This window comes from Helicoverpa zea, chromosome 4, assembly GCF_022581195.2.
Source record: "Helicoverpa zea isolate HzStark_Cry1AcR chromosome 4, ilHelZeax1.1, whole genome shotgun sequence".
NCBI classification, from domain to species: domain Eukaryota; kingdom Metazoa; phylum Arthropoda; class Insecta; order Lepidoptera; family Noctuidae; genus Helicoverpa; species Helicoverpa zea.
In genome coordinates, this window is record NC_061455.1 from 8,723,880 (window position 1) to 8,747,073 (window position 23,194).

Below are 23,194 nucleotides of genomic sequence, written 5' to 3' on the forward strand. Positions count from 1 at the left end.
AAGTTGGTAGAAAGACTTCCAAAAATAAAAATAATGTTCGCCGTATTATCGGTAATTTTGAAAACGAAGTTAAAACTTGAATCTTTTATAGTGCATTTTTGTAATCTTGTGATCACATTTTTTAAAGCCAGGAATGGTACCGAACTCCAAATGAAGGTCTAAAGGTAACTGTTCGAGTATTTTTGTGGTCAAATTATCCGCGGTCATATTTACCCGCTACAATTATGTAGATACATACTCATATTTTTGATCAAAGCGGTCTCAGTTCTTCATTGAACTTTTATTCCGAAACAAAATAATATTATTCTATAATTTTTCGGTTCATTTAAAACATGAAAATATTGTGAAAGTTAAATATGCTGAAGCCTTTTTAAACTTGCTTTTACATTGCTCCTGTTGGTTGGTATTACGAAGTAGTTAATGCAGAACCAACGCTGTAGAATATAAAATACAAAATTTATGTGCTACATACATGTTAAACTAGTCGAATGAAGCAAAAATACATTAATCTTTGACTAGATGATAAACTCAAAAATAATATTAATAATGTTAAAAAAAAATTCCTTATCCAAAACGTAAGAGAAATTCGAATATCACTTACGTTTATAAAGAGATGAAGATAGGTGGGGAAAGTGTTACACCGCGCAGCTGAAACTATAAGTAAGACTTGCATGCGCACGCGCCACTCAAAGCTCCAACCTGCGCGCAGTGTCACGGGCGTTCTGTGCTAGCTGCCCTAAAAACAGCTACATTAACTTTTTTTCTCATAGTGACATTAAGTAAAAGTGTGTGCTTTTCATATCTGGATTCAAACATCACATCAACTTTCTCAGTAAGGTGAGTTTTTTTTAATATTTTCCTAGAAAAACCATAAGAATAAAAAGTCATTTTTAAATGATTGATTCAGCTGTAACGCTTTTTATCAATATATCATGGGAACAGAAGAGAGTGAAAACGTTTTTCAAAAACGAAACCACTTCAATACCTACTTCAATAAAAAAAAAAAAAAAATTGAGATTAAAATTATATTAATTTTTTACAATTAATCATGTTATGATTAAAAGAAATTTTCACAGAGCTTTACAGCAACTTTCAAGTGTAGGTACCGTATCCATTAAGCTGTAAAATTCAGTATACCTGTAACAAGTCACGTACGTTATACTTCATGTGTTAAAATTGATAAAGAATAGAAATATTGGGATCACACTAGTGAAAATAAAATATATTTTGAGTAGATTTTCCTGCTTTTAATATCAGTTAAAAACAAAAAGTTTCCAAACTGCATTGTATGATGAACTAGGCTAAATATAAATATATACGGTACTTTTCACGGTCGAAACAGCAACGGGCAATAGACAGTTCATGGCGTGAATAAAATTTGTATCACAATTATTCACTGGAAAAAAATGCATAAATCAAAATGTAAAGATGGTTTTGATAACAAACCTTTTACGAAATATTTTTTATGTTAATGAGATATTACTATACCTAATGGTTATTAGCTTCAGCCAAAACATGTAAGTACTAACTATCAAGATCAACAAGTAAGTAGTACTTAGTTTAGCCAAAAACTGCAAAAGCTGAAAAAGAAAATAAAAAACTAAAATAAAACTAGAAAGTTTTTAAACTTGTCACTGATAATTTTCTTAGACATAAAAATAATTATATAAAGTATTGTGTTAATAATCATGACATATTAAAGATTGATGTATGCCCAAAGGATAGAAGATCACCCCAGATAGTACTGTACCAGTAAATACAACAGGAATTACAAGTGTTGTATGGCAATGAACCGGCAAATGCAACATTGAAGGCTAAGATGCAACTGAACAAAACAATAAATGACGATGCAACCGCAGGCGCAATGTTTAGTCCGTAACTATCACGAAACGCTTGCATACTACGACTCACACTTCTTGAGACTTATTTTTAGAATTCAATTATTTTATATCATTAAGTTGATGTATGCATAGAATAATTGTAAGAACTTAAATTCATTATTTTAAATTATAAAATTTCGCGCGTCATTTGTTTTTTGTTCACTCAGATTCAATCCGAGAGCCATTAAATTAACAATCGTTAGCTGTCATCTTCTTCTACTAATGGAGTGTGATAGATATATTGTCAATGAAAGTTATACGAAAACAGCATGGTTACACTGGCAAGCATATTCACGTATGTGTACCATATAGCATTAAAAACCCATCTAGTGACACGATGCATGATCGTCTTTCAACCTACTTTCTTAATAATTTACTTGAAAATGTGTTCGTCATCCCTCTTAATCAGACGTTATTCTAAGTTAACGCTCAGCAGTGACAACTTACCAGTAACAGATAATTAACACTTACTTGCAGCAATTTTAACTTCGTTACTTTACTAAGTGCTCTAGGAAATGAATCAAGAGTACTGAGTTTGAAGTAAGAATATAATATCTATAAGAATATCTGAACATATTTTTTTTTCTTGAAATTTTCTTTAATACTATGCATTTTTTCATTGAAATCACTACACCGTACATATTAAAATACAACAGTAATTCACACCGAATCATGGCTCGTAAGTCAACGGAGGTTTTTCTTCTCCGCGTTTAGGTATACTGTTGAATTTCAAGTTCATTGAAAAAAACTACAATTTTGTGAAAGTTCGTCGCTTTATGAACTGACACCGCGAAAGTCATCATAATTATTTTGTCATAACTTTGTCCAAAATGCGTGTACAGTAATTGGGGTGTCGGATGAACCATTAATGTTTCTTACAATCGGTAATGTACTTGACAAAAAAGTATATTTTAAATATTTTTTACTAAAAAATGATGCCGTCAAAATTATTTAATTTTAAAGAATAATTTTCATATTTTTTCTTATTTTTTTTTACAAGTATCAAGATTACATGCTCTCAGAATAATCAAAGTGCTGCAGTGTAGGTACTAACATTCAAAAGTATTTTTACATTTTAACCGCTAGGGCCGCGGTTGAGGTTTAGTGATTAACGAGACTAGCTACGCACATACACAAGTACTCGTATGTATGTATGTATGTTAACGATATTCATCATCTTTCTTCAAATTAAGCACAATGATCTCGATCTTTTTAAAAGAGATTACAGGTACCGTTTAGAAGTTGTAAATTCTCCATGCATACGACAGTATAGAAGTGTTAACTGGTTTTACAAAATACTATTTTAGCTTTAGAATATATGTAATGTGTTATGCTAAACGTATTTACTTACATACCTTTTCAATATAAGTTGATTAATTTTAGCGCTATGAATATGTCCTTGACCTATAAACTACAATGTCGTAGCAATCGTAGTAGTTTCGTAGCAAGCCGGTTTTTGATTCGTAGCCCATGCAGTCGAGTTAGGAAATATCATGCGATCCTATCACTCATCCGGTAAAGTCAATGCAATTATTCTCAATACACTGTAGTATTGCGCTGAAGATAATGAGTGTAATTTGGAAAGTTAAAATACAATACTTGCTCATTGTACTGACAAATCTTTAAGTTTTCGCTTTCATTGTCACACGCAGTCGTTCAATCCTATTCATTGTCAGGCTTGAAACAAATGAGTGTGCATTTTATAATTAAGTCTTTTATAATTCGAATTAATTTTGTACTGTTTGAGTGTTCTGTACGGTGCAAGAAGAGACGGGAATCGATAGTGAGTTCAATTAGATTAATGATTCTGAGGTGGGGCGGTGTTCGGTCAGTAGTTATATCGTGTCCATTTAATTGGGACAGTGGGAAATGTGAGGATAAAGCAGCTGTGAAGTAGGTGATGCCTTAAACTGGAATCTGAATCATTTAAGTACATGACTGAATAAAATACTTAAATACTTTTATGATGATGCACCTGTTAGTTACTTGTTATTATTTTTGTTGATTACGTATAAAATTATTTATTTACAGCCGCCTTGTCTATGACTAACGAACTATCATTTGTTAAGTAGGTATGTAAGGAGTAAAAAGTCCTAATGATGATTGAACTTAAAGTACCAAGAACTAGGTAAATAAATACAAAATAATATACATACATTTAAAATCAATTCCTTTCATAATTATAGTACGATTCTTATAAGTATTGCAATCCGCTAACTTGAAAGAAATAAGTTCGTCATATGTGAATATTCTAGGTAATTCTAAGCATTGTGTAGGTAAGCAAAGTTGCTAAACAGTGCATCGGTACGGCCTCTTTGTGTTGCTTGAATAAACTTTACGACCAACACTTTGTAGGCCACGCCAGCTGTAAAATATGTATTCGGAAAATCTAAGTCCTAAACGTTTTAGCCATAAACGAAATTGCTGTTTCCCTTACAAACAAACATAACAACGTTCTAATGACCATTGATTTTATTCGGAAAGTAATGTGTATAAAATTGCTCCGTGACTGTGAAAATGCGCTAAATGCAGTTCATTTGTTTATTGCCTAACTCGGCGAATACTTGACCAATTGTTTCCAAATCTTACACGCGTATGTATAAATTGTAGGGTGTTAGTAATCATTCAGTTAATAACATCGAAGTACCTGCGTCACTTTTTTACTAGTATTTAATTATGTATACATAACAGGTTTTATGCAGACAGAAATTAAAACTATCATCAACATTTAAATCCGATAAGCTAAGAGAAATCGTTTAATGAGTGCGATTAATACCGTTTTAAAAATAGAAAGAACTTTCTCCTTGAATGATATCAATTGCGAAATAAATCTTTTACACTTGCGGTGCTAAAAACAGAAATAACAGTAATAAAATTAAACTTAACATTTATTCCGGTTTTAAATTAAAATAGTTGACGTTTATTTAAAGTTATTGGTTTATTACTACGTACAGCGTTCTGTGTTCTAGCAGATAATTAGTTTGAAATTTAAACGTTGTTCAAGGAATCTTTAACGTTTCTAATCTGTTGTACTTGTACCTTATAATTAGTTTGCTTATTGTACTCGCCTTTATTATTCTCTGTAACAAATAACCTATTTTCGCTAACATGAATCCAATTAGTGATTTATTACTTCTAAAAATATGTAGGTCTAGGTTATGAAAAAAATAGCATGCTTGTTTATTATTTTTATCTTTTATCATGTTTGGAAAAAAGACACTTAATCTGTACTAATATAACAAAGAGGAAACATTTTTTGTTTTTACCCTTAAGGCTCCGAAACTACATCGTTTTGAAAAATTCTTCCTTCTTCCTGAGTTCCATAGCCTATATTTCATTCCGTTACGTTTTGGTAGTTCCCACTGGACGCGAAAGGTAAAATGTTCAATAAAAGAGGTCTGTAATTGTTCCTATTCTTATTTTACGCTACACAAGTGTTATTAACGGTAAAAAGTGTACGGTTTTTAAGATTAGGGTAACCATCAAGGTCAGTTATCTCTGATCTACTTACGGTTAAGTTACGTTTGAAGCTGAGCCGCATCACGTCATTGCTCGAACTGAGAAATTGTTGTAGTACTTTTTAATAATTCTATCACAATCAAAATCTAAAATTTTACTTTTTTAATGGCCTAAAAGTTTGTAGGTATCTGAATGTTAGAACCTAACCTAATCATTTTTAGAACCTTTAGAAGGTTAAAAATTTAAAATATGTATGGATCTCCAAAAGGTGTGAAGCATTTGAAAATGGTAGCCTAAACATTTTTGCCATAACCTAACCTATACATTTTTGAAGGTATTCAAAAAAGTTATAAAATATATTAGGTATCCCGTTTATTATGTGTTTCATAGCATAGGAGTTAATGTTTAAAATTTGAAGGAGATCTAATTCCTAGTCGAACTAAGCCAGGTTTTTTAAGGCTCTTCAGAACATATTTAAGATAATAATTGCGATATATTTGTGGCCCTAAAAATAATTCGTATGTTTTCTTTACATATTCAATTACTTGAATGTTACACATATTGTATGCAAGTTTTATCAGATAAGCTTTCTTATTTAAACATGGAATTAGGCTACCAGTGTGACAGCTACTTTCGCTATGGAAGATTAGATGTCAAAAGTGAATGTTACCTTGTAAGCAGTTTTAACAGAGCCATGATAATTAATTACATTACAACAATATACAAACGAGTATATCGATTCTCTATAAGCTTATAAATTCATCTAAAGTAATATGAGAATAAGTAGCCAGAAAAATATACACATTCAAGGATCATAGACATAATAATTGTTAAAATATTTACTTGTCTACTGATAAATTGCTACCGATAATAATATTTTTGTGCTTAATTACGAAACTTGCATTTTTATCACAGTAGATGAACTCCCGCGAATTTGAATAAGATTATATCTGAAAAGTGCCTCAATTTGTCTCGCCAAAACAAATATACAGAAGGCCATTACACAGTCACTACGGTAGCATAGACACACAAAAAAAAACTCTTTCAATTTATTAAATAAAGCTTCGTATTTTTGAATGGAAAACTGTAACAATAGCATCTGATGAAGGCCTTCATTAATAAAAAAATAATAAAAAAACAAAAATTAAATAATTCTCTTTGTGTACCTATTTCAAACTACTTCACTGTTCATGTTAGACTTATTACAGATATTTAAAATATTATGTGACTCTTGCGACTTTTTTAATGTCAGGAAAAAACTGGGATTCTGCCCATATTTTTTGCTAATTTTAGAGAAGTGTGCAAAAACCCCAGATTTCTCTACAAAAATGTCTATTCATTTTTTATTATCATTACTCATCAAATCTTTTTTTTTTTATTATTTACACTTGTGCCATAATGCCAGTAGATGTGGGCCAATAGGCTTTTTTACACGCTATTCATATCCGTACACTCACAAGTTTGACCTAGTATACTGTTCATGGAGTATTTTAATTAACAGATATAGCTACTATATAATAGACAGCTCAAAATAAACGCAGTTGCTAACTAACGTACATTTTATTGAATAAAGCTTTGAGTTCTGTAAGCTCGGAAGGCACGCCGGCCGGTCGACTCGCACGTGGTCACTCTCTACCGGTTCCACAAGTACGTCGCGTCATGCGCCCGCATCGGTGAAAGTGTCCGGCGATCTCCACGCAATCTTATTCACTGCAGCCAACTTGAGGTCAAGCGCACAACAAGTTTCGTTCCCATTATTTACTTTGCTGTAAGAGCAAGTAAAAGTTAGCGAACCTTTTTGGTCAATGAGTTTTGCCAACGGCTGTGTGCCATTAAATATGTCCGTGCCGCTTAACTTTTTAAAACGATGTGTGCTTTTCACATCTCTTTAACGAATATTCATAAAAGAGACTTGATGTCCATTGTGTTTGAAATTTATGTATGGGAGTGTATAGACAAAAGTAATCGTGTATATGTGTCAATTGCCAGTGGAATTTTACTGACAGACGTCATCTGGCGGTGCATAATATAGACCAGCCGAACCACAAGAAAGTAGGTTTAGAGACTAGCAGTTTAAATTGCAGGTTGGTCACAATTTGGTAATTCAATACACTTTGAATGATATTGTATATTGGTATTTAGGTATACCTGTCATGATACTTTAGTTCACATGGATCCACAGTATTGTAGCCCTATCACACTACCACCTATCAAACTACTGTAGCTGAGGGCTAGAAAGAACGCAGACATATTTTCTTACCGATAGGACTTAGAATGATAGCCACTGCACCCCCTACAAACTCGGTCAGTACGTATAGAGTCCAAAGATTGCAAGAATGCACCTTGCCAACCCGTTTGCGTCCGTCAGTTCTTACAACATAAACAACCAGTATTCACAAAGAAAACGGCAGATTTATCATATTTTCATTTTCTTTTCCAGAAATTGCGAATTTTATATTTTGTTGTTTGACAGGCTTCAAAGGCGTGTTTGTTTGTATTTATAAATAGTTCAAGGTTGACTTTGGACACCTGCAAACAAGATAAGGTCGTGAAAACCTTTAAATGAACAGCGGATGTCAGCAAAGGCCTAAAGGAGACGAAAAAATATAAACATCCTTTTTACGCTGCTATGAGAGCCAATTGACAAATAGATCCTCTGATCTTTTTTTGGATCCACTTAAGCTCTTATTTGGGGACGAGGCCGATCATGTTTGATAGTTTTATTATTCCCTAAAAAGCTGTGCTTGGCTACTTTATTTACTTGAACAACTTCAGTTCGATTCGGCATACGGGTCTCTTTTAAAGGCATCAAAAATATTTACTTGGGAATGATAGTTTCTGTCCGCTGTTCATTTCATATCAACGAAGCACTTATTTTATCTCTTTGGGTACATGTTACCTGGTTCTTATCATAAAATCATAGTTATACTTTTTCTAACATCTCATTGATATCAGTCTAAGCTTTCGCAGATCTTAAGTTATTAGTCAACGATCAACGTACCGACGTACTCTCCGTCACACGTCCACAGCCCACATGGCATAATGCACGTCAAAAGCCACTTGCTATGAAGCAGTTGTGAAAGTTCGCTCTTGTCACCTTTCCTTCATTTTCTCAATGATATGACTTTCGAACGTCGTTTGCTATTAGAAAATAAACATTTATCTTTCGAGATGGCGTGTTCGAGGAATTAACAATACAAGCCATAAAACAAGACGTTGCCATGTAGGTCTTCTGTCTTCACACGGAACTTATTGTCCTTTTTTGTCTAATTTTATTGCTATATACTTACGTATGTGTTAATGCAATTATGACGCTTTGACTGTATTTAACTTTATACAAGTAGGTACCTACTTTATTATATAATTTATTTTAAACAAGGAAAATATAAATATATTTTAAAAATGAACACATTTCAAAAATTTACTTCTTAGTTGTTATTCAAATTATCAAGGTGATTGGGAATAATATCTGGTTCTAGTACATATGCTAAAGCTATACGTACGTAGCGTACCCATTAATCGTGTGTTCACTCTCGCGCATCAAAGATAACAGAACGCCTAATTAGACAGAATCGTCCATGGATCTATCAGTTATGGTCGGGTTCATGTTAACAAGACATTCATAAGATGAAATTCACTGATGCCTCCTCTTTGAGCTGTTATTATGAATGAAAGGCAATTTGCAATAATAATAGCGTACATGCTAAATACAAGGTGGTTACATACACGTTATAAAGTTAAACGAATAAAGTAATTACGTCTTGACTTATCACCTTATTTCGATATTATGTTGGTATTGTACCTCTTTGCAGTCATTGTGCCAATAGTACTTTACTGGTGATTGTTTGAGTCAAGTCTAGATTTGAAAAGGTACTGGGCAGGTTTATCAAAGAGTTTCAGAGAAGTGAATACTAATACTCCTTTTAACGCTAGAGTACCTTTCTTTGATCATGACTGATGACTGTTATTATCCATGTGATAATGCTGGCCAGATAATATTTGATCAATATCAAAACACACTCAGTACTAATTAATTAATCTGTGCCAATTGTGTACTAATTGCAATTACTGACGAAAACACGAATCACATCATGCTAGGTGATACAGCTAATTAGCATTTCCGATACATTGGTTGGACTTTTAGCACAGATGAATTGATTCGCGGTGCGAATAAATATATAGCACCAACTCATTATAATTACTTAAAAAGCACTCGTTGTAGGTTAATTAATCGGCTTGTTCAGAATATTGTTTGAAACAGCAAAATATTAGTATCACTTAATTAATATCATAATTTTACAAAGTCTAGATACAACCTATTGCCTGAAGCAAGATTGACGGCCGATATAAAAAAGACATTTCTGTGGAACAGAACTGCATGTGACAAACAACTGAAAAAGGACGTTGGAATAATTCCCAATTATCCTAGTGTCCGATTGGAACTGAAACAGTTCCGGGAAAAGTCCAGCAAAGGACTGACGGAAAAATTAAATTCTCATCGAATTTGCCCCTGGGAAAGGTAAATCTATGCAGCTTAAATGGCCGTGAAATAAACATGAATACTCTTATTTGGCAAAATCACGTTTTTGTTGTTTACTTTAATGCTGCAGATAAGGATTCCAAGAAGTCACGTTAAAAATGTTTCGATAAAACCCAATATGTGCCAGCTAAAGTTTTGAAAGTGAATATGCTTGTTTTTATTATAAAAACATATGTTTTTTAGAGCCTGTAGGCATATGGTTGTTAATGCATTCTCATTTCTATGGATTTACTTTCGAAGCCTATAGAAATTGAATTATGACGCACATAAATCCTATATAAAATTACAAGTTATCAGTGGTGGCAGAGTTGATTCGCTAGTTAAGCCTACATCAATGCACCATATCTCTTTCACTAATTCGTCTGGGCCAATTAGCAAGACTCTCACTGACGTAAAAAGTAATAAAACATAAATACAAATAATAATAAAGTCGGACGCACGTCACCGACTCGCATGATATCTAATCTCTAATAAAATACCGGTCTATCAAAAGCTAGCGAACAGGAAACTATCACTATGGAAGTTTCTCTTTTGTTTGGATAATCGGTATAGTGTATAAATTATTGGGCACATAGAGAGGCGTACGCACCGGTTCAAGATCATTCAAGCTTTCATACGTGACTGACTACAGGCATTGACGTCTTATAAACACCTGATAACAGGTTTTCGTGAAATTTTTGGCTACTCAATTAGGACAGCAATAATGGACGCCATAAAAAGCCTCGTTCAATTAGCCTATCCAACGATGATTATGTGAATACCATTTTCACTTTTCACATTTTGTAGGTATTTTATAAAAGGTGCATTCCTTATTCTGATAGTGAAGTCTTGTATATATGTATTCTCATTGATTTATGAAAATGTCTTAGTATAACTTTTGCGGCCAGTTAAAAGGTAAAAAGTTGAAAGTATTATTTAAAAAAAAATGTTAAGAAATTAAAAAAAAACGTAGGTTGCTAACCCTCGAAGAAGAACTCATCCAAAATCGTATTCACTAAACGTGAAACAAAATAACTGCGGATGGAAGTGAAAATTATTGTAGATAAGCAAACATTACTTTTAATGGAAAACGGGTGTAACATTCAGTTGTATTTACAAAAACAAATTGGACGTATAAGAGTATACTCGTGTAAGAGACTTCTATAACAAATTGATTCGAGAGTAGCAAAAAGGTTCCGGAGCTCACTCGTCCTCGAGAAATCCCATCACATGATGACATTGAACGATGTGGGACGTGAGAGAACGCAATCAAAGGAATCGCTAATAACAAGTAACTGTTTGGAGAAAAATAATGAATGTCGAGACATCAATTGTTATTTCTATGAATAAATTAAGGTTTATGATTGTTTTTTTGGAGAGGTTAAGCAGAGGTGACGAAATATACTGCTGTTTTACCTTATGTTAAATTTCTAACCGATGTCTGTATGTTAAATTCTTGGTTCCTTACAAGGGTAAAAGGGTTAGCTCGAATTAGAGATCCGGTATGGATATGGGACACTTAAAATTGAAGAATAGAGAATACATTTCTAATAGCTCGATTAATACAGTATAGGTATTTAAGTAACGCATAATAGGGAACAAAATCTAGTTCAAAACAAAATAACAGCCCGAAATATAATTATAGAAATAGAATTGAATCAGTGTAGGAACGTATTCCTTTGTTACGAAAGTGATCTTTTTGTTATTTCTTTCTCCTATTTTACAAACAAAGGAGTTCAAGAGGGGAAAGGTATTTGCTTGTTTTATTATTTTCATTTCCATATTTGTAGATTGCTTATTTACCTACTCAAAAAATCTTCCGCTCGTGGCAGTTGTTGAGTTCAACTTTATCCTTGAGATACGTCAATAGTTGAATCATTTTGTTTTCTTCGAAGAACTGAAGAAGTATATCGGTGAAATGTACGGGTGAAATCAACATAATTATGTCGTAATGTGTTAGATACGTTTAATTGTCATTACATAAAGGGATCTTTGTAACTTCAACTCTTTCATTCCGCCCAAGAAGCGTGAAATATGCAGACTATTGTTATCATTAAGACACGGTGTGTGTGAGTGTTACGTGAAAGGTGTCATTGTTCCATTATTTTCTTCTCTTAACTTTTCTTGCAAAGTACTCTGAATAGGAAATACTTCGATCAATAAGATCGAAAGAATCGAAAAATAAGTAAAGTATTTTAGATTTTTAAAATAATTAGTTCACTTCTGCTACGAAATCATTGAGGCTCAAATTTATACATTGAACAATTGCCACAGGTTCTAAATCAAATTGCAAAATTATGATTTATGAAATAACAAATTGTTGGTGCTATATCATTAATCGATATTAAAATGAGCAGATGTTTATTAGATAATCGTGCGTATTTCGCATTATTTCGCTGTTATTACTCAAACGTAATGATGACCCGCCAAGGCCAACGATTTCCCGACCTATGCCAAGGTTCGGATCGGTTTAACTGATCGTGTGTTAGCGCACTTATTCAGACCTTTTCACAAGGGAAATGAGTATCTAGGTACATTATACCTTTATAATCACGTGCCTACATGCCAGTGTGTTTAAAAATAGGTACAAGTGTGTTTGATCTATGTAAATAAATGAATAAGTAGGTATTTATCTATTTACTGAAAAGAATATACGATACTTACACTTTGTACTGCAGAATTATCGTGATTTTACAATCGAAATGAGGTGCTCAGAGAATGACAAGTGCTCAGATTTTGTATTTTAGTGCCTACTTAGGCAATTTACGTAAGCCTGTTCAAAATTATATATTACGTTACAATAGCAAATAACAATAAAAGAAGAGGATATTAGTTTCGCAAGGATGGATGTTAATTCTTAGGTTAAATAGCAAGTACTAAACTACTTATAAATTATTTACGTTCCATTGTTACAAAAACTATAAAGTGTTCTTTATTAATATTAATATAGAAAGTGACAGCTGAGGTAATATTTTCTCATATGAAATATGATGTGTAGGTATATGGCAACCTCACAATCTTCGTAATGAGGTGTTCAATAAAAAATATTATGTTGGCTTTCTACGCGCACTTACGACTAATATGATGGAACACTTGAGAACTTCTTTCTTCTAACTTTCTATGAACAAAACATAGCTTAAGCACAACGTAACATAATTACTCTAGGTACTCGAATGGCTACAAGTTATTAAAATAAAGTGCATAACTACTCTTAAGTCATGAAATCTAGGTCTATTACGAACTTATTTTGTCACATTTTTATACTACGTCGCTAAGACCATTGTATTTAGCTACAAACTCGAGCATAGCTTACACTTTTAAAGGAACTTACAAAACATCAGGACAGAGACATTTGATTGTTTTATTTCTAATTCTGGTATAACAACAAATGTTCTCCAGAAAATGTAGCTAAATCTAAGATGAAAATAAACTAATATTACGAACTGTATTTTTTACTTGGAGTATTTCCAGCGAGAATATTGAAAAGAACTCGACCGATTTATAGATATATCTTCGAAGATTTATTAAAAGTATTACTTTTGAACTAGATCATTGCCCTCAGTTGAATCCACTTCGTCGAGAAGACATCAATAAAAATACGTATTTTACAGTTGAAAACTATTGCCACTCCAATCTGTAGCGTGATATTATTGCTCACTTTTATGCTTGAGATGAAGATATCATAAGATTATTAAATGCACTCTATAAATTCAATTACAATTCGAAACTTATTCCGACGTCCACCTGTGCGTCATGCTCAGGGTCGAGTTGGACCATACAAACTCTTAAACCGCCGAACTACTAGGCATCTATTATGAGAGGACCGACAGTCGGTGATGATGGACAGTCAGATCGTAGGACCGTCAGATTAAAATATTTTTTCAAATCGCTACGGTAACTTTACTTACTAAAGAAAAATACAAATAGATTCAGTGTAAAACACTGAATAAGTTTAACTAACTCACTCAATGAATAAGTTAAAAACTTATTCAGTTATTTCATCTCTATTCCAATAATATTTTATCTAAGCAATTTTTTTATTTCAATGATTCAAGATCATATCAAATAAAAAGTACCTACCTATATTAAAACTATGATGCCAGTATGAAGTCAGGGACATCTTACATCCCTTATTTTAATAGTTTTCCTTATAGTGAAAGTAAATAATATAGGTAATTACCTATATTTTTTTTATGCTAAATATTCTTTCTCTTTTATTTCCAGTGAGGAATGGCGGCGATGTCGAGCACTCCTCTGCTCTTGGCGAACACGATGCTGTCGAGCAAACTGCAGGACCATGACGACCTCCGATATGCTGAACCTAGGAAACCCAACAGAGATTATGAGTAAGTCAATAAGAAATTTAATTATTTTGCTAGCATTAAAACTGTATAAAATACATAGTTATTGGACTAACTTAGACCAATTTTCACCGACAACGTCCGCTTTTCTATACTAATATTATAAAGCTGAAGAGTTTGTTTGTTTGTTTTAACGCGCTAATCTCAAGAACTACTGGACCGATTTGAAAAATTCTTTCAGTGTTAGACAGCCCATTTATCGAGGAAGGCTATAGGCTACTTTTTATCCGGGTTCGTGCCATGGTTCCTACGGGATGCGGGTGAAACCGCTGACAGAAGCTAGTCTTAAATACAAAACATTTTATTTTGAAAATTGAACTTGTTTAAAAACAGTGGTCATGACGTTACTTGGACCATAGGGTTCTCGCACTCAGGCCGCCGGTCACAGCCACAAAAGCGCTACAACCTACTTATATTCTTTAGTGCATACATTTTATATAGACCCGTTGCATATGGTTGACGCCGGTCACCACGCGGTATACTTAAATATAAACGGATGAAAACGACAAGAAATGCTCCGGTGGCGCTTTGTGGTTGTGGACTTTAGCCCGCATGCACTCGCGCCCCTTATTGACTTTAGTTTTGTAAAAAAAAATTGACAAGAAATAAAATACAGTTAACTTAAATATTTCCAGCTGCCATACGAAATATCATTTTAGTTTAATTCCAATTTATATTGTACAAAGTCTGGATCCATACATTCTGAAGGAAATGAAATATATCTGAATTTAGGTAGCTATCTATTTAAAAAATATATATTTCCTTCCTTATTTTCCAAATTGGTTCAAATTCTCCTAATACCTATTTTATTTTTTCAAGCATAAGAGGTAAAAAGGTAGAGATTTAGTTTCTGCAGTTTCTTTTAGCCAGTAAATTCTTAGAGAATAAAGTAAAAGAATGTACGAGTTCACATCAAACGCGCGTACTATTTGATGTCATTAGTACATTCTTTGTAGAGTAAGCTCCTATTCTTTACTGCTGAAAAATCCCGACCTTTCACAATAATTAATTAGATTATTAATTAGAGTGAACTTAATGGAATTATTATGTCTTTTAGGCTGCAATCTTTATGAACCAAAGCTTTAGAAAATGCAAACCTGAATTAATATTTGAAGTTACCTTAAAAATCGAATGTACCTAAAGGAAATAATATAACGCACACTAAATATGTTTCAAAAATACAACTTTACATTTAGCTTTGTAAATAATGGTGAAGTGAACACTCATGAAAATATATTCCATGAAAAAACATGAAACAACGACGAATCGTTTGAATGGATTCCATGAAAAACGCAATCACAGTTTGGCGTGAAATTTTCAATTTTTAATAACAACATCATTATTTTAAGTTCAGAGTTATTTCCCTGCGTCCGAAACTTCTTTCTTTACTCGGATACAGTATGGTGTCGACCCGAATTAATATGTACCTTCATACCGAATGTCATGTCATCTCGACGGTTCAGTTGATTAAGCGTGAAAGCTTAACAATAAAACAAATTCACTTTCGCATTTTATGATAAGATTATTAGATAGGCACATAATAAGCATAAGTTTTCAATCAATCGAAAGTGGTGTTTTATGATTCGTTTAATTGTGTATTTACAGCCTTTTGTGTTCAGCAACTTTCTCTAATTTCTCTCATAAAACATCGATGCAGATCTACAACTAGTAACAAAGATATACGATGTGATAAACTAATATTTTTGGAGTTTCTTGCCGGCTCTTTACAATGAGACTACAGTTCTGATTCCGTGCAACTAATGGAACGTATCATAAAAGTCTACAAAGACTTATCCTACTAATATTATAAATGCGAAAGTCCGTTTGTTTACAACGCTTCCACGCAAAAACTACTTAACCAATCATCATGAAACGTTGTACCTACACATATTCTTGGCGGTACTAGAATGAACATAGGGTATTAACTAAGAATGAACTAGGATATCAACACACCATGCGGGCGAAGCCGCGGGAGGAAGTTAATTTAAAATGAAGGACAATTAATTTTGACTGATATTGCTGTTTACATAATACTCTAATTTCAGTTTACGCTGTTACGCTAACTTAAGCGTTATAACATTTTTAGTCCTAGTAAAATTAAAGACAGAATAAAGTAGGTAGGTATGCATATATTTTTATTCCAGAAAGTATCACAAATCATTAAAAAAACAGTAAAGGAAACACCAATTAAAAAATAGTGTACCAATTACCGTATTGCATTTGCAAGTCACACCGTTACTTATCTAATTACCCTGAATTATAATAACAATAAAAACGGCAACTGTTATATTAATGGTAATCTTTTTAATTGCAGGTGGCAAGTGGTGTGGAGAAACGTGTTAGCGTTTGTATACTTACACGTTTCTGCTATCTACGGCTTATATCTGATGTTCACTGGCAAAGTCAAGTTGTACACCATTCTGTTCGGTAAGTGACTATCAATCCTTTTTGCTAACAACCTTATTAGTTGACCCTCAATTGAAATAAAACTATTATTACCTACCCAGATTCAATGGCTAGCAACAGCAACTATGTAGGAACTAAAAAGTCGTTGTAGTTAAGTAATTATAGTTCAAGAAGCAGAAGTTTTTACGCTGAATTATCTAGGAATAGGTACAGGTGTAAACGTGGGATGTGGATATACCTAATAGAGCATCTATTAAGCCATTGATAATGCTCTTGAATTATACCAATCGATTGATCGAGCTGTTCCAACTTCTCATTTAAAAATACAATATGCATTCACTCTTTGCATTCTTGTTAAGGTTACATCCAATCGTAAATACCTATTAGGTATGAGCTGGTTCATATACATATGAGATGGATTTAAATGAATGCATGACTTAAAAAAGTATTCTTTTATATTTTCAGGAGCATTGTTCGCGATCATGTCAGGAATGGGCGTGACGGCCGGGGCTCACCGACTGTGGGCGCATCGCTCGTACAAGGCGCGCTGGCCACTACGAGTGTTCCTCGCGCTGATGCAGACCATGGCTTTCCAGAACCACATCTATGAATGGGTGCGAGATCACAGGTCAGTTTAATCTTTTAAAAGGATACAAAACTTTAAAAGACACACCTCTTTTGTACTGGTTTATAGTAAAACAAGTAATATTTAGATCATTGACGAAATAAAACAACCATTAAAGTCCAAGTTGAAAGCGAGCTAGCACCCTTTAAAGACTATTGCCAAAGCTCTTTAACTCTTTAACCTGTAGGTTACAAAGGTTTACCAAGGTGATTGGACGTTGCACAGTTGTCAAATCAGTCAATCTCGAACAGTCGAGGCCAAAAAATACTAACAATTTTGCCGTAGACTAAATATACCAAATACAAACTCTTTATTATTTGAAATCCAACCACTGAAGATAACCCTTGATCTATAATTAAATTTTCGTTTTCGAACTACACCAAAATATTTTCGCGAGTAATTCGAGTCTAGTGGCTGACGAAATTCCGAGAAGAATAATTGACTAGTTAAATCGTTTAAAGAGAAGGGAATGGCTTTTGTATCACAGAGAATTTTTGAATATCAGGATTCTCAGTTACGTCAAGTAGCTTAGTTTATTTCTGTCAAGAAACACACCAACCTGTTTATAACGATTTTGCATAAATTGTTTGATGAGAATAATCTATAGATACTAATGTTATCTACTTATAAAACTGAAGAGTTTGATTGTTTGCTTGATTTACGCAATTTTACTGACACGTTAATTTTAAACAATTGGAAAAATTCGCTTGATTTTCGAATTTCATTAAACGAATTACACTCTCACTGATGCAAATAACTTATATCAACTGACACAAACATAGCGTCTGATACCAACAGCATAAATGTTGAACCCATAAAAAGCATTTCGGAATAAATCAGTCAAATACCCAGAATTCCATTACAGTGCTGAAACAATGTAAATACATAGGTATTCTCTCCTTTTGATGAAGCAAACATTAGTCAAATACTGAAATACTGCCTTTATTCATTTTCTGTGTAAATTCTAGTTTCTAGATAAATACATTTTAAATTCCCTAGAAGTGAACTAAGTTAATATTGAGCATTATGTGCTGTTACTCCGTAAATCTGAAACACAATGCCTTTTCATTTGAATACTTTTTGCTTGAAGTCAATTATTAGCTCTAGCTTTTGATTTAAAGTTTTTCTTGGTATCCTGCACCAGTGTGCGGGTTCGATTTCAAGTCAGTCAAGAAACTACCAAATACTAATGTAATTTGGATATTATTGATAAAGCAGGCTTTTGGCATTCGTAAGTTTGTATGCAACTTTTTTTAGGTAATCTTTGGAACCGCTGATTGGATTTTCGAAATTCTTTCACTGATACACAGCCACAAAGTTCCTGAGCGAATATTTTATCCCAGTAAGGGCAGTAGTTCCCACGGGACGCGGGTGAAACCGCGGGAAAACGGCTAGTGACGTATAAATCTGCTTTAACAGAGTTCACCACAAGTTCACGGAGACTGATGCGGATCCTCACAACGCGAAGCGAGGTTTCTTCTTCTCGCACATCGGCTGGCTGATGGTGCGCAAACACAAGGATGTGTTTGAGAAGGGCGCCACCGTCGACATGTCCGACTTGGAGAAAGACCCCATTGTTATGTTTCAGAAGAAGTAAGTTGTTTGACTCAAACTCAATATTATTTATTCTAACCTGGCTGCTAAACAGCACTTTTTGAATGTCAAAATTTACAAAAGACAGCCTCCAAAACGTCCACTCTTCACCACTTCTTCTGTGTTTGTTTTTGCTGGTCATACATGTCTGTTCGTAGTTACATTTTTAACAGTTTTTTTTTATTTAATCGTCTTTAAATCTCAAGCATTGATATAGCACAGTTTTTTGAACGTTAAAACCAAAGTTACTGGTTCTGACATTCATGATATGATGAAAAGAATAACAGAAAATCTTTTACTTAACTTAATCTAAAACTGTTTCTTTTTAGCGTCTATGTAGAGGTTGGTAACCGACGTCTTAACTCATTACCAACCTCAAAACAATGCCTAACGAAGTTCTAAAGCTCTACCAAGTTAGACAACTGATGGGTCTTCGTTAATACTAGATTTCCTTTTAGCCCTTAGAGATCGTTAGTTGTAAATACAGCTGAATTAGGAACTTAATACCAAAGGGCAGATTTTTTTTTTAATATCTCTTAGTTTGAAATTATTTGTGAGCATTTATGTTACCTAGTATATAAAAGGAAAATTAAATTTCTGGTAAAAAAGCACATGATACTCATCAAGGTACTCACACTGACGTATTTAAGTTAAGACTTCAACCAAATCATTCCGATAACTAGCTATTTACTATTCAAGTAACTTGAAGTAGCACAGGCTAGTACCTAGTTCTTAGTTGTAACCGACAAATTTTTCAGCACAGAATCACCCAATACTTAAAGTACGACGTAATATTTTCAGGACATATCTCGTAGTGATGCCAATCCTCTGCTTCGTCATCCCGGCGTGGATCCCCGTCCACTTCTGGGACGAGAACCCCTGGACCTCATGGTATACCGCAGCCATCACCAGATACACAGTAGCCCTTCACTTTACTTGGCTCGTGAACTCAGCAGCGCACATTTGGGGCAACAGGCCCTACGATAAGTAAGTGACCCACATTTCACTTTTTGCTTCTTCATTAAGTTGTACGAGCATTCGGTGAAAGTTGAGAAAAAATGCAACGAATTCTTGACCCGGTTACGGCTCACTTGGCTTCAGATTACCTATTGAACAAAATATTTGTTAACTTTAGTATTTGTTGTAGTTAATTTGGATGGTTTGATGTTACACCGTATTCTCATAATTACATAGGTATATATTCCCATAAGCATTTCAGTATAAAGTTGTGATTAAATTAATTACACCGTGTACGTGTTCCCACTTTGGTAAATATCCGTAAACGAATTTATCAAATACAATTTCGGGAGCGACGGTGTTTGTTCCTATAAATATTAAAGAATCAAGTTACAGTGCAGAATTATTTAAAATTAATACTGTACAGTTTCAAATTCGTTTAACACGTGTTGTTTATTGTCTAACGTTTTGGATATAAATTCTTAGAACGTCAAAAAATATTCGTTCTTATTGGTACTGGTAAAGTGATTTAGATAAAACTCTGAATTATTAAGTAAAAAGTTGGTACTGTTCAAGGATATTGCTTACTGCTAAAATTGTTACTATAAAATTGGGAAAGTCCAATATTAACGACCATTGGTAGGTACATGAATTTCAGCTCACGTGCAAACCACTTCGAGTAGTGGTTGTGTGGATCGCGTGATTGTCTGTTATGTAACGCAGCGAACTAACTAGCAACATCCTGGTGTTTCAGTCAATTTATTAACTCAGTTACAGTATTTCACAATCGACTTTTATTATTTATGTTGCTTGCGAAGTGCAATGAAAAATATAATAAATAATCATGATACCGCCAGTAAAAAAGTGAAATTTAAGAATATTGCTTCTGAAAATTATATTACTTATAATGTAATCTGTATGTAATGGCATGTGTGTCAATCGTTTTCTCTATTAATCGGTTTTGCTGTATTGATACCTGGTGAAGATTGAATACTAAAACCCTATACATAAAGTGTGAATCAAGATCTTCAGAGGTGAAAGCTTCGTATTATATATTATATATATCTATTTACCTAAATAGTCTTGTATGACTTTTTTGCAATCATTAGGAAAGTAGGTGTATGTGACACAGGCATCAACGATTTCAGAAGAATCCTTCGTAAAAACTCAATTCGTACTTCTCTCTAGACATTCTAAGTATAAAATTCTAAGAAGCGCCTACATTAAAATAAGCCGTACTTTACGTGTCAATAACCCAACTTATTGCTATTTCAGAAACATAGGCGCTACTGACAACAAGATGGTGGCGATCTGTGCGTTTGGTGAAGGTTGGCACAACTACCACCACGTCTTCCCATGGGACTACAAAGCAGCTGAACTCGGAGACTACAGCACAAACTTATCTACTGCCCTAATTGACTTCGCTGCTAAGCACGGTAAGACTGTCGGCCTTGAAGCTTAATAGAGCAAGACCCCAGAACTTCCAGACCTTGTCACTATTTGTGTGTATAGTGAACTTTCACATACCACATACATTATTTATGTTAGTAATTATTTTTAGTTATTGCTTCTTTCTTTTTTACACACTATCTGCATCTCTTCTTATTCTAACTCTCCCATAACGGGCCTGCTGGAAGAAATTTCTCTTGAAATAAGCTGTGCCTATGTACTATGTGTTCTATCTTTCTTCTCTTCTATATTCTGTGTGTGTATCTGTGTAAATGAACTATTAAATAAATAAATAAATACCTGCTAGCTTACACCGACGGCCCATTCTCAGGTATCATCAATATTGTGATATTCAAGTGAGTTTGATAAGTCGATATAAATTAATTCAGCATATATCCAGAGCATATTGCCTCTTATTTACATTGAAAAAATATCCTGAAGCTTTTTGGCTAGGTATATAATTCTATATAGGTCCATAGGCAACACAAACGATCTAACTCAGGCTCTGTGGATATCAGCGTTGGCAGGTGTCAACGGCAGAACAATAGTAGGTTATTGACCTATACGCGGTTAACGACTATTATATATAAAAGAATAACCACACCTACCTACTACCTATTTTATTACTCAGAGCATAATAAAATATAGTGAATGTTTCACGCAATCACGAATTTGATACCATAAAAGTTAGATAATTTTTAATAGTTTCAATCTCTTTCACAGGTTACGCGTATGACTTGAAAACGGTGTCAGCCGATATGATCAGAAAGAGAGTCAACAGGACCGGAGACGGCTCCCACCCATGGACAAAGGGAAAAGTAGAGGGTGACCACTATCACCCAGAGAACCCAGTGTGGGGCTGGGAAGACACGGACATGACCGAAGAAGAGAAACAATTTGCAGAAATCGTTCACAGAAAAACTGAATAGGTTCCTCTAGTAATGGAATTTGTTTTAATTTTTCTCCTCTACGAAATGAATGTCCTATAACTTTCCTGATGATCGAATGTTAATGTTTTAATAAGGACATTTTAAACAAAATTCAAACTTTACTTTAACTGAAATTGCTCAACTTTTAGATAAGTATAAGACTGTGTTGCTCGTACATGGATCCAATGAAAGAGTTAAACAAAATAAGTTCCGATTATTGTAAATAACAAATTGTTGATACAAAACTACTTTAAATATTAAGTACGCACATATCAATATTTACAACTTCTCAGATTTTGTTGTGACGATGCGACATGTCCCTAGCAGAATTACATTCTCTCTCACCTTGTATATTAGTAAAAGAAGGAAGTTAGGCCTATGCGGCTTGTGGTAGTTTATTTAAGGTAAATAATAAACACGAGAGATTTGTGGGTAGGTATTATTCATAAGTGACTGAATCTACTTATGTATCTAATACTATGTTAGTATATAGTATATTTCGTACACTTTGTATGTGATATTTGTTCTGTTTTGTGGTGACTGTTAAAGATATTTATTATTTAATTTATTCCTTTATTAAGAGCCTGGATAGCGTCATTTTTTAGTAGTTAAGTAAGTTCAAAGTGAAATAGTTTTACAAACTTTTTTAAACGACGTTTATTTTTAGATTTGTCAGGCTCTTAGTGAAACTTTACACAAACTTGATTAAGTTTTAATTTATTTTGTAGCAAAACATGCGGATTGCGACATTGCTTTAAGTAAGGGTAAATACGCCTGCACTCCGCACTCTCGAATGGTAACTTAATGGAAGTAAATGGGTGCGGGCATTAAGTACATAATATTAATGTAAAAACTTTAATATTCTAATAAATCGTAAAACGTCTTTGTCCTGTTTTTATTTAAATTATTTATTATACCCTTCATTCATACATAAACTTACGTATGCTGGGAGTTCAACTATTTTCGAGATACACCCCCTGTGTTTTAAGTTCTGAGTCTTGATATAACTCTTACAA

General features: G+C 33.6%; 1 protein-coding gene across 1 annotated transcript; it reads left to right on the top strand.

Annotated features, from left to right (window-relative positions):
- Nucleotides 1–693: 693 nt before the first annotated feature.
- LOC124629965 (acyl-CoA Delta-9 desaturase-like) lies at nt 694–23,061 on the top strand. The gene is made up of 8 exons (XM_047163648.1): nt 694–837; nt 14,083–14,204; nt 16,534–16,646; nt 17,091–17,253; nt 18,670–18,843; nt 19,645–19,830; nt 21,076–21,236; nt 21,973–23,061. Exons 2-8 carry the CDS (start codon nt 14,089–14,091, stop codon nt 22,176–22,178), a joined length of 1,119 nt encoding a protein of 372 aa, XP_047019604.1. The 5' UTR covers nt 694–837; nt 14,083–14,088; the 3' UTR covers nt 22,179–23,061.
- Nucleotides 23,062–23,194: the final 133 nt, after the last annotated feature.

Bases quoted from the DNA above. Each gene is read 5' to 3' on its own strand.
- LOC124629965 (XM_047163648.1), top strand. From the start codon at position 14,089: ATGGCGGCGATGTCGAGCACTCCTCTGCTCTTGGCGAACACGATGCTG. The intron at 14,205-16,533 runs GTAAGTCAATAA...TTTTAATTGCAG, and splicing joins AAACCCAACAGAGATTATGA to GTGGCAAGTGGTGTGGAGAA. The intron at 18,844-19,644 runs GTAAGTTGTTTG...TAATATTTTCAG, and splicing joins ATTGTTATGTTTCAGAAGAA to GACATATCTCGTAGTGATGC.